General features: G+C 42.0%; 1 protein-coding gene across 3 annotated transcripts in view; it reads right to left on the reverse strand.

Annotated features, from left to right (window-relative positions):
* The window catches only part of lrba (LPS-responsive vesicle trafficking, beach and anchor containing), a 191,588-nt gene that overhangs the window by 31,828 nt on the left and 147,713 nt on the right, over nt 1–12,047 (reverse strand). For all 3 annotated transcript variants that reach the window (XM_080029557.1, XM_080029558.1, XM_080029556.1), the window contains exon 46: nt 9,128–9,280. In XM_080029557.1, coding sequence (XP_079885683.1) covers nt 9,128–9,280 — 153 coding nt within the window. The remainder of the gene's footprint in view (nt 1–9,127; nt 9,281–12,047) is intronic.

Raw genomic sequence — 12,047 nt, forward strand, 5'->3', positions numbered from 1 at the left:
TGTGTGTGTGTGTGTGTATATGTGTGTCTTCCTGCTCTACTAATTAGATAGGTCACAACTGTGAGAGTTCTGGCTACGGGTCAACGGAGGCACTCGCTGGCAAGTGGAACCTGAAACTCTAAGCCTGACTCCCTCTCCTCCCATCTCTCTCTCTCTCTCTCTCCATCTCTCTTATCCCTCTGCCACTTGACAAGAGAGAATATCATGTTATGGGGTGAAGAGAGGCAGAATGAGCAGTGATTGGGAAAGTATCTCCCCAACCCAAACATGTCATGGCGGATTTGATCCAAGTCAAGACAAACAGTACGGTGTAAGACTGCAAAGTGCACTAAGTGGTCCAATTTACAGCACAGACAATAGAGTAAACAATACTGATTGAGATGTAAAGGACGCTCACTTCAAATCTAAAGGAAAAATTACAGTGATTGATGTGTTCTCTTTATCCTTTGGCTATATGCTTGATTATGATATGATTCAAAATATGACGGTGACAATGAATTTTTAAATATTTTGTCTTTAAAATGTTTCTTTATATATATATTTGAAGAAAATATTTTGATGAGCATAGATGATTTGGAGTAGGATATTGATATACTGATTGTATTGGGATAGGTGATTATAGTATGATGGGCTGTATATAAAACTAAGGGAAGCAAAGTTATGTAAAGGAATGTTTTTCTTTTTTGTATGGCTTTGTAAGTTTTTTTTATAAGTGTATAAATGTAAAATATTGATGTAAATAAAAATAGGTGTATATTATAAATTTGTATAGATAATTATCAGCAGTTGAATGAGGGGTGGGATTGAAAAAGCAATTCACATTAGCTTTTATTATTTTATTCTGTTCAAAATAAAGAAGAAATTAATGAATGACTACAAGACAAAATGGCTACTTCATAACTGCCTACTAAAATCTCAGCAAACCGCTAACAAGCACCTGTGGATAATCTACCCATCTGTCCGCCTCCATACAGAAAAGGCTAACAAGCTAGCAAATACATCAGCGGTGCCATAAGACTCATCCACAATAGGATCGAGTGAGCAAAAGCTAAGTCAACAGTCGGAGCTGATTAAACACAGGGCCAGTGAAGGCTTGGGAGTGTGCTGAACGAGAGAATATTTGGATAGCTGTAGAGAGGAGCATTGTTGTCTCAGATGATTATAGAGTTGGCTGGAGGACTGGACGCTCTATCTGAGAGGGGTGGAGGCCTCTCAGCACACACTGGAGATGATTAGGATGAATGACTCAAGCGATCAACTTGAGTGTAGTTAGCCTTTAAGGACAGATTATGAGGCTGTTGGGTTTTGTGGAGCTACGGATTGTGTTAGCATGGGAGCGTGTGTGTGTGTGTGTGTGTGTGTGTGTGTGTGTGTAAAAAGCAATTAAGTTAATACACAAAATATATATTTAAAAAAAATATTACTAGGTTAATAAGATATCTTGTGAGGCTTAACTCAAGATCATCATTTATCAATTGTAAGAGTTGTATCTCATGTAATACACAGTGGAACTTATTGCTTCCCATCACATTATTTTTGAGAAATAGGCCTGGATCAATGTCATAAAAAAGTCTAATAAAATCACAAGGATTTATTCCACATTGCCAAGCTCTCATCTTCAGTTACACACCTTTTTATGCACGTTGTGTGATTTTATATGTCTACTTGTAAAATAAGTGTTGCTGTTACTAGACACATTAGCTTGGGATTGGGCAGTATGCAAAAACAAACTGTTTTTCGCAAACAAGGAAAACATGCCACATATGTTTAGGAGATTGAGAGGTAACGAGGGACAGAATGCTGGAGTGAAGGAGTTTGCGCAAAAAATCATCCCAGTCCACTTTTGGCAGAAGTGAAGTGAGAGTGTGGAGGAGTGCAGGAAAAGGGAGAAGGACAACATTAGTGAGTGAGTATGTCAGCAGCAGTAGATCAAGCCATTTCTCAGGCTCTCATCGGCCTCCTGCATTACGTCATCGAAGAGGAGGACGAAGAAGAAGAAGAAAAGAGGGGAGGGGAGGGGGGACAGCTCGTAAACCACAGAGCGCACGGTAAACATGCCTGCCCTTGTGCATGACAATACCCCTACAGTGAGCGCTGTCTGACATTAGCCAGATAACCCCCTCACGTGCTAGTTCCCATCCAACAACAAGGCCTTCGGTGGAGACACCAGGGGAATAGATTAGCGCTAGGCTAACATGGTAAACTGTGTCTGTTACACGAGGGCCATAGCGGGCTAGCCGACGTTGGGATTTTCACTCACTCAGTCATTCACAAGTGCATAAGTATATCTTAGTGGTTTAGTGACTGGCCCCTCGCAGTGGTCTACCTCAGCTCACACATGAATTCTCCTGGGTAGTGCCTGTGAGGATAAGATGTGGAGGGCTGGTGGGAACGGCATTTGGAGTTTCCAAGGGGAGTGCGGTGTGGATGAGAGGTGAATATAAACAGCTATGATCTTTGACTTTATGAAGCTGGTGGTCTGAGCTAAGGAGCTAGCATATCTTTCCATATGTCTTGTCAGTGTGAAAAAAAAACACAACATTGGACATTTCTACATTTAAACGCTTAATATCTCAAATATTTGAGCGTTAATACTCAACGCCACAATACTCAACGTGAAAATTATTTGATCAGGTGGCAAAAAAGCACCCAAAACACACACACCCTTCCCCGTATTTGATCATAATCGTGTGAAATAATGGATTTGTCGGCCATGATGACATAGTTGTTGTAAGTGTGAAGAGCTGTCAGCATATAACACTGACAAACTTCAGAATACGACTTTCAAAGACGCTGATAGTGTGAGTATATGGGGTTTGGAGGGTAAAGGTGATTTGACTCATAATAATATGACATGTGTCTGTTAGCACTGTGCAGCCATGTAGATGTTTTCCTTACTGTGTGGTGACCGCATTAACAGCTGTGAGGGCAACGTTTGTTGCTCTGAAACAGATCACCATCATAGCTCAAAGTGAAAAATTAAGTACATTTAAGTTTAAAGCTGCATTAGGCAAATATTGACCACTAGGGTGCAGAAGAGAACGAACGGTTACGACAAAAAACACATACCATGCGTTCCAAATCACATACTCGTTTTGACTATACTACATACTGCAGCTGACCATATAAAGTAAGTAGCTTGCATGCAGTATGCATACAATTTAGGACATACTTTTACCTATTTATATCGTCATAACATTGCACCTCGAACTTGCCTTTAGCTTAAACATCCGCCGCATCCCTGATGGTTTTCGTTTAGAGGCGATGTGATGTAACTTCTGCTATGCAGTAGATTTTGGTTAAGCTTTGAACCCTAAACGTTGCAAATGAATGTAGTAGGAAATCCAGGTATTTTTCATTATTTGACCACATGAGATACGCCATCCTAAATCTTTTTCTGTCATACTGTACTGTTGGATACAAAACAGTGAGGGTTTCACCACATGTGGTCAACCTTCTCAGTGTCTGCTTCTGAACCATCACTCAAGTGGCTTTGCACATTGAACAAGAGGAAAGTCTCTCACTCATTCTGAGGGCAGTTTAGCTGACGTCTCTGTCACTGCTCTGAGTGAGCAGATGCTTTATAACGGGGAAAAAGACAGAAAGTAATGTGATGCCCGTCTCTACAATGTGTGTGGTTTACAGGTTTGTCAGCAGCGCTACAAGAGCACCGATGACTGAAAGGAACCAAGCAGTGAGCCCCATAGAGTTAAATGGATTTAGGGTGACTGCACCCCACCTTTCACAGATAGAAATGTAGGCACGCTTGTCAGTTATTATTTTGTCACCCAATGATCCTGAACCATATTTGTCTTGGTGTTATATTTTAAATGAATGGAAATATAAGACTTGTTGAACATTTCCTTGTCTGTTTTTTTGTAGTAGTGGAAATATCTATAACAAACACATTGCTCTACAGTTTCAACAATGTCATTTGGGAGATTCTGTCTGGTGCTTCAAATTGTAAATCAGAGCCTCCTAAATCTTAACTCACTCTACCATTAAACTTTGCACGGTAGGAGATGTCTACTATAACAGACTGTGGTTTGGGCTGCTCCGTATCAGTAGCTCCAGTGAAGCCTGGACATATGACAGCACGGGTAAACACTGACGTGCACGCAAGTATGCACGCAAAGTTACTCAAGTATATACACACACGATCACCTGCTATCGTGCTAATGGTTAGCAGGCCTGAGGAGTGTAGATGTGGTCAAATTTAGTGGGATGTCAGAGGGGCTTGACAGTGCCCAGAGACATGTAGTTATCTGGCGGAGGAGGGATCAAGTTCTTAACCTTTCCTTCGACCTCCTGGTGAAAACAACAAGTAGCCCCTGATCTCTGTGGCATGCCGCTTGGAGATTCTGCTGTCTTGCGTGTGCGTGCATGGGGGAGTGGGAAGGGTGGGTTGGACCAAGAAAAAGGGAGTGTGGCCTTACAAGCAAGCATATACACACTCTCAAAACATAAAGCACATCATTGTACCTGGCTTATCACTGGGGCAAGACCCTATAAGGTACATTGGGTCCTTATTTGTACCCTTGTCTTCCATATCCTTAAATCTATATTTTATCTTAACATTTAGAAGAAACTGTACGTATTTGCACATTTTTAGCCCCTATAAAGCAGCTTATAGTTACCTTGAGAACCTATAATTAGCACTTGGGGGTAATTTAGTGTGGATTGTACCTTTGAGGACTCCTATTGTATCCTTGTATCTGACAGTGTACTGCAAGCACATCAGTACAGAGTGCTGAGGTGCTTGTCATTAGTAAGTCTATCCAACCTTTCCTCAACACATCCAACCCATGACTTTCAACTGCAGCTTTTGATCCTTCAGTGTTGTTCAAGCCAGGGGTTAAACAACAATCAGTGCAGGCAAGGCGTACACTTTCACTTCATCCGTTACCAGGCAACACACGTTCTCCTAAACACTGGTGATGAACTATGACACTTCCAACACGAGAGCAACGTAAACCGAGCTTCAGTTTGATGTAATGTTTATTTCTTCTGCTGGATTTTCTTTTTTTTTTCAACCGTGCAACTCTCACAACAACAACAAAACAAGCTGCCGTTTTGCACTGCAGCACAATCCTTTACTGTGAGGGGATTTTAATGGCCTTTCCAGATTGGACCCTAATTAGCTGTTAATCATCAAGGGCTCATAACCAGAGTGGAGACAGCAGGCGTGTGTGTATTTCAGTAAAGCGAGTGTGCATTTGCGTGTGTTTGCGTGTTCTCTCCTGCTGTCTATCCTTGTGTTGCGGGGCCATTAGCAGCAGACAAGCTAAAGCGAGCCAAACAGCCCCCCATTAACTCTTTCGCTCTTCTTCTTCCTCTCTCTGTACTCCGTGCTCATCTCTCTCTCTCCCAACAGAACCACAGTTGCCAGCTGACACCCTCTAATGCCAGCTATCTGTCACCACCAGAGACCTGTCCACCCACACATCCCTCCCTCTACCCTCATACTCGACCCATTCTTTCCTTCTTTTCTTTCCTGTCCAACCTCCGTTACTCCATCTCACCTATTCTGTTTGTATATGTTTAGCAGTATTGAAGGACTGGGTCGCCACGAATAGTAAAATGATGACATACAACTAAAACCATTATAGAGTTAATCGGTTAAAGATGGAGTCAGTGATTCTGGAGAATGTTTGTTGGTAAAATAGCTTTTTTTCTAAATCAGTGAATATCTCCTCAAGATTCGCTACTTCTCTGTACTGTGTGCTCTGAAAAAAAAATCTAGAGTTAATACACATTCTAGGCTCTGTAAACAGGTATATAAACAATCACCGTAGCTAGCAACATGCCCGTTTACAGAGCCCAGTCTGTGTATTTTCTACTGGATTCTTTTTTCAGCGCACACACAATACAGACAGGTATCATGAGGACAGCAGATCGTGAGGAGATATTCACTCATTTTGACAATATACATTCTGGAGAATCGCTGACTCCACCAGGCTTACTAAAACATAACCCAAAATGCTTTTTTGTGCGCCAAATTAACTCCACGTTAAGATATTTAAATGTCTGTCCACAAGACATATTGCAAGAATGGATCAATCGAAAGTGAATTGTATTAGCTTTAACTATGTCAGGGTCATAGATTAACAATGTTACAGTATGTGTTTATGTGGTTATGAAGCAGATATGAAACCTCAGAAAGCTCCTTTTTTTACTAAGCTAGTTGTGTCTGCTAGGCTCTGCTGCACACTGGGATCAATATCTCAATTTGCACACAGCACTGAGACAAACCGCAGACTGAAATTTCATCAAACTGAACGCAGTAACTAGCAGGTATAGCCGTGCCTGTGTGTAGTGTCCAAATTAGGGCTGGCCCGAATACCATTTTTCAGGCTTCGAATATTCGTTGGTTTTTCCGAGCGAATATTCGAATATTCGTTCCAGAAAAACACACCATCAAAAACAACATAAAAAAAATAAAAAAATAAATTAAAAAAAATTTTTTTAATTTTTTTTTTTTAAAACGTTAATAATCCCTATATACTCCCTGGAACCGATTTTGACAGTATCTGCATATTTTGTTGAAGATTTACGCGCTCGGAGGTGAAGTAATGGATGCGCTATGACACTTAGTGATGTAATATCCTCCTAAATGAGCAATACTACTACTACTACTACAATATTACTAACTTTTATATCAAAATATAAAATTATTTGATGACATTATATTGCAGTAGTAGCTTCTTGCAAAAAAAATGTTGAAAAAAAAAAAAAAAAAAAAGTTGAAAAAAAAAAAAATTATATAAAAAAAAAAAAATTATAAAAAAAACGAAGCTCCGAATACTAATTTAAGCTCCGAATACTAATTTTCCGAACGAGTATTCGAATATTCGAATAATTCGGGCCAGCCCTAGTCCAAATTGCCCTCTGCAGTACTAAATTGGGCTCAAAGGAAATTGAGGGAGCAGAGGTAGATGAGAGACTAGCGATGAAATGACTCTTTGTGTTTACAGGAGCACAAAGCACATTAACACCTTGGTGCTAACATGTCAGTTTATTCAATGTAGGCGTATTTATATTGACTGATTTTGAGCGTATAAAATATAACCAAAATACAAATATTTGAATGGTATGCACATTCTACATCTGTATATAAAATTATATTTACTCAGGAGAGCAGTAACAAATATGGAAAATGATACCTACTGCAAAGGGAGATGGTCAAATATGGTGATATGACATCTACTTAGACGGCAATGTTTTCAGATAATTACTTTCGTCTGACCAACATTTGAAAAATGTAGGTATTCAATTTACAATAGAGAAAAGCAGCAAAACCGGATATTTTAAAAGATGTGCACAATGTATGTTTTTTTCTTGTTTCTATTATTAATCACCTAAACAATTGACCAACTAACTATGCCAGCACTACATGACAGCAGTCCTATGTTCAAGTTTGCTACAGCACACATGAACACACTTCCCTGACTGAGTTGGCTACTACAACACTGCGAAACAGCGCCACCACAACAATCCCCCCCCCCCCCCACTCGATATATCCAACTTGGCCTAGAGACCATGGTGACAGCCAAAGAGAGAGAAGTGTGTGATTAATGATAGGGGCCTGGTCATATCAGCAGGCTGGTTAACATAGCCCACCACAGGACTACACAGGTCACAGAACACACCAGGTCTCATCAGCACCCATTACTACTGTGGGCACACGTCGCTCAGCACGCTACATCTGTTTCTAAACTATTTTTACTGAAAGAGAATGTTGCAGGGGAAAATATTTAAAATATCAAATAGATAAGACTTTCAGCAGCAAAAAATACATAATCTCTGGTTTGGGTTTGTATATTCAGTTTTTCTTCTTCTTTTATTTTCCACCTATTTAGACCGAAGCCACTTTTTCATCTTCAAGGACAGCTTGGCCTTTCCGTTATCAGTAAAACTCTGTATAAAGTCAACAAGTTCTTGAAGTTAAAAGATTAAAAGTACCGATGACAAGCTACTCTGCATTACAAATAACAGATACAGTAAATCTATCTGGTGCTTTTTGACCTTCCAAAACAAAGTAATCTGATCAAAAGACTTACCTTCGTTTTACAGCCTAGTGTGTGTGTGTGTGTGTGTGTGTAAAGAAGAAGAGCTATAATATAAATATGTCAGAAAGGCTGCCAACATCCGACATGCATACACGCAGAATAGTTCTACTTCGGGCTGAAGGGGAGATCAGAAACAGGATACTGCATCGTTTCTCTGCTCGCTCGCGCGCTCTCACACACACACACACACACACACACACACACACACACACACACACACACACACACACACACACACACACACACACACACACACACACACACACACACACACACACACACACACACACACACACACACACACACACACACACACACACACACACACACACACACACACACACACACACACACACACACACACACACACACACACACACACACACACACACACACACACACACACCAGATGTGTGTGTAAAGAGCAGGAGCAGAGAGAGAGATCTTGATGCGGATAGGGGTAGGACGTGAGGTGATGTTGGATCACTTTGCCAACACAGCAATGTGAGAGCTGGGGGCATGTCGGAGGAGCGCGAGGCTCAGGTAACAGGAAGAACTGTGAGACGAGCAGGAAATAACACTGTCTCTTTGAATTAGCATTTCCAAGCTAGGACATGAGGGGAAAGGCAGAAAGCTCTGGAAAGACTCCAGTTGTTCTGAGCTATGTGACATATGAGGGGAGGACAGAAATGTGCGTTTTTGTCAGCGACTTTATACAAAAAAAAATGTAAGTATATCATTCCAAACACGTTACATTGATGCCTATAGAGAGTTCAGTATAACTCCCAAAGTCAATACGAATTTAGTGAGTTGCTCAGGGACACTTCAGCAAAGATACACATGGACTTGACCCCAGTCATGTAGTGATTCTCGTCGATGCTCGTTAAACTTTCCTGCTGTGTGTGTGTGTGTGTGTGTGTGTGTGTGTGTGTGTGTGTGTGTGTGTGTGTGTGTGTGTGTGTGTGTGTGTGTGTGTGTGTGTGTGTGTGTGTGTGTGTGTGTGTGTGTGTGTGTGTGTGTGTGTGTGTGTGTGTGTGTGTGTGTTCATTGTTTCTTACCAGGCGATTGATGCGTACGAACTCCTCGGGGCTCTTGGCCCAAGGCGGCAGCTCCACATCAGACACTACAGTGCCATCCTCCATCACACCCAGGTTGTAGCTGTTGGCGTTGACAAACATCTCCGGGAGGTAGTAGAACTCTGGGATCAGCTCCTGTGTGGGGACAGGGCAGAGATGCATTTAAACACACAGCCACGCTTGATAATTACAACATGACAACCAAAAAGCGACAAAATCAACATTTTGAATAGATCTAGCCAGGACGCCAACTATTATTATATAAATTATATTTCTGACTGCTTATCTGCTGCTGGCATTTGTGTGTTGGCCTCTATAGAATGTCAAAAGAAAATGGGCTAGCATTCGGCAGTGGTTTTTCCACACACAACTTTTTCTGCTTTACCCATTTTTGTACAGAAACAGAAAAGGAGTGTTAGTCAAATCTCTTTCCTAACTGTGATGACTTTATTTGGCTGTCCTAAACAACACAAAGTATTTTCAAATTGGCAGACAGCGAAGAGAAATATTGCTATGACAGGAGATGTAACCTCATATGTTTAGCCAATCGTCATTCTTAACAAAGCAGAACGTGACCACTACGAGTATAAACATTAACATTGAGTTTGAGCTTAAAAACATGTAGATAAATCTATACTACCCTCCAGGTCTTAACTGTAGGGTTATTGTTGTGTCTCACTGATTATAAAACACAAGGAAGGGCCAGGATGTCTCAATTCTTGGCTCCTTCATGTAAATAGTAAAACAAGCACAGCGTGAAATGTAGATTGTCTTGCACTCTGTTGACATTTAAAATCAACAGTATACTGTGTTCTCCTATTGTCTTCATGTGCACTGCAGGACCTCAGTCCAATACCTTGCTGTATTTCATGGTATGATTAGTCGAACACTATAGTTTCAAAATAAAGGCTAATTGACAGTATTTGTTTAGGGGGTTTTGATAGCAGCCCTACTGTCTTTGAATAAAGCTTGTATGGATACAAGTACTGACTGGTTCCTTTTGAGAAGGACAGAAATATACACACATGTTGACAGTGTGACATCAGAGATGAGACCACCGCCAACACCAAGATGACATGCCCTAGTGTCTGTCAGACAAGCAGTAATGATGACTGCATGGCTGTATGCAAATACTACAAGCTTAAACTTAAGGCTAGGAAGCACGTTTAGACTCTTTTTTTTTAAGATTTTGAAGACTGGTTCATATGCAACGTGATCTTTTAATAAATACAAAACAAATACACTCCAATAATAACATGACCCTTTTTTTAAATTAGCTGGCTCTCATCAATGGGGTGAAAACAGCCAATCAAATGAGCAAGCAAACACACAGGTTTAAAACAACACAGCACTTCCTCACTTCTGAAATCTCTTCACTCCACAAAACCTGACCTAAAACCAAAGGTCAACCCCTTAACGAGGCCTCAAGCTCCCCCAGGTTCACTGGCTGCAGCCAGCTGTAAATTTGAGCTGGAGGTGGCAGAACGCACACACGCACACACGCAAACACACACACACACACACACACACACACACACACACACACACACACACACACACACACACACACACACACACACACACACACACACACACACACACACACACACACACACACACACACACACACACACACACACACACACACACACACACACACACACACACACACACACACACACACACACACAAAACCTTGGGGCTTGGCTCCCCAACACTCAAGCCTGCCTTGCATAGAGCATTATGTGCAGTGGCCCCTGTGCTCTGGCCTGGTCAGAGGCCAGCCCCTCTGATCCCCAATCCTGTCCTGTTATGGGTCACTGGAAGGGGCTGTGGCCTCTGGGCTCTTCTGCTACACTTCCACTGTTGCTACTTCTAACCCCTCTACTCTTCCCTCTCCCCCTCTGATGCCTGTGGGCTTAAACCAGGGGTCAGGGGATTGGGGACTGGGGGTCATGCTAGCGTCGCCCAGGCTAGAAACACATCAGGGTGTTGTAACCCATTATCACCCCTTCTTTACCAATGGGGTATGCAAACACTGGGGCTTTTTGCCCTCTGGCAGGGACAGAGGGTTGCTATCAATGGCTCCAATGCAAAAGCTAAATGGTGTACTTAGCATACTTAATTGATACATCTCGTCTCCTAATTCCTCCTTTGCCTGGATCATGAATATGTGCGTTGAAGTGGATAAAGTCGATGGATTTTTCCATTCAAAATATGCGAAAAACTCAAACTGAAAGAGGAAACAAAGTGATGTGGTCCAGATTTCCTCTTTATTTTCATCTCAAGCTGAGCTCTCACAGTTTGATCCACACTGACAGGTCTAGACTGAGGGAGCAAACGAGGGCTCTTGTTGGGCTTTCGCAATCAAGCATTGGCCAGCTACGTAGTAACACAATCCATATGTTTTATTGGTGGGATGCGAGGAGTGTGGGGGGGGGGGGGGGGGGGGAGTGAACGCAATCAAGCGTCAAAAGCCCTCCCCAACACCACCACTGTTTCCCCCCTACGCCCGGTGACCCAGTGCCAGGAGACCAAGCGAAACCCGGCTTTGACATAGAATGTCTGACTGTAATCGTAAATGTTTTAGGGGAGCAGTTAAAAGTGTGCACTGGGGGGTTCCAAAGGCCCCCAGTATGAGAATGACCTGTGCTGTTCGGAGGGCAGATCCAACAGCTCAGCAGAGTTTTTTGGGGGCCCGATGGGGCAGAGAGGGGATTCAAGTCCAGGTTATAGCTGGCTGAATCTGAGACAGACGGCTGGGACAGATGAGGATTAGACCGAGGCTTTGATCAGAAGAACCGAGAAGCTTTCATTGCATAGGGGGACAATGATTGGTAGTGACTGGACATTACTCTTTTGAAAAGCCTTTTTCTTCTTTGTCTGTAAAGATGGGGGAATT

This window comes from Ammodytes marinus (genome assembly GCF_949987685.1).
Source record: "Ammodytes marinus genome assembly, chromosome: 6".
In the NCBI taxonomy this organism is placed as follows: domain Eukaryota; kingdom Metazoa; phylum Chordata; class Actinopteri; order Uranoscopiformes; family Ammodytidae; genus Ammodytes; species Ammodytes marinus.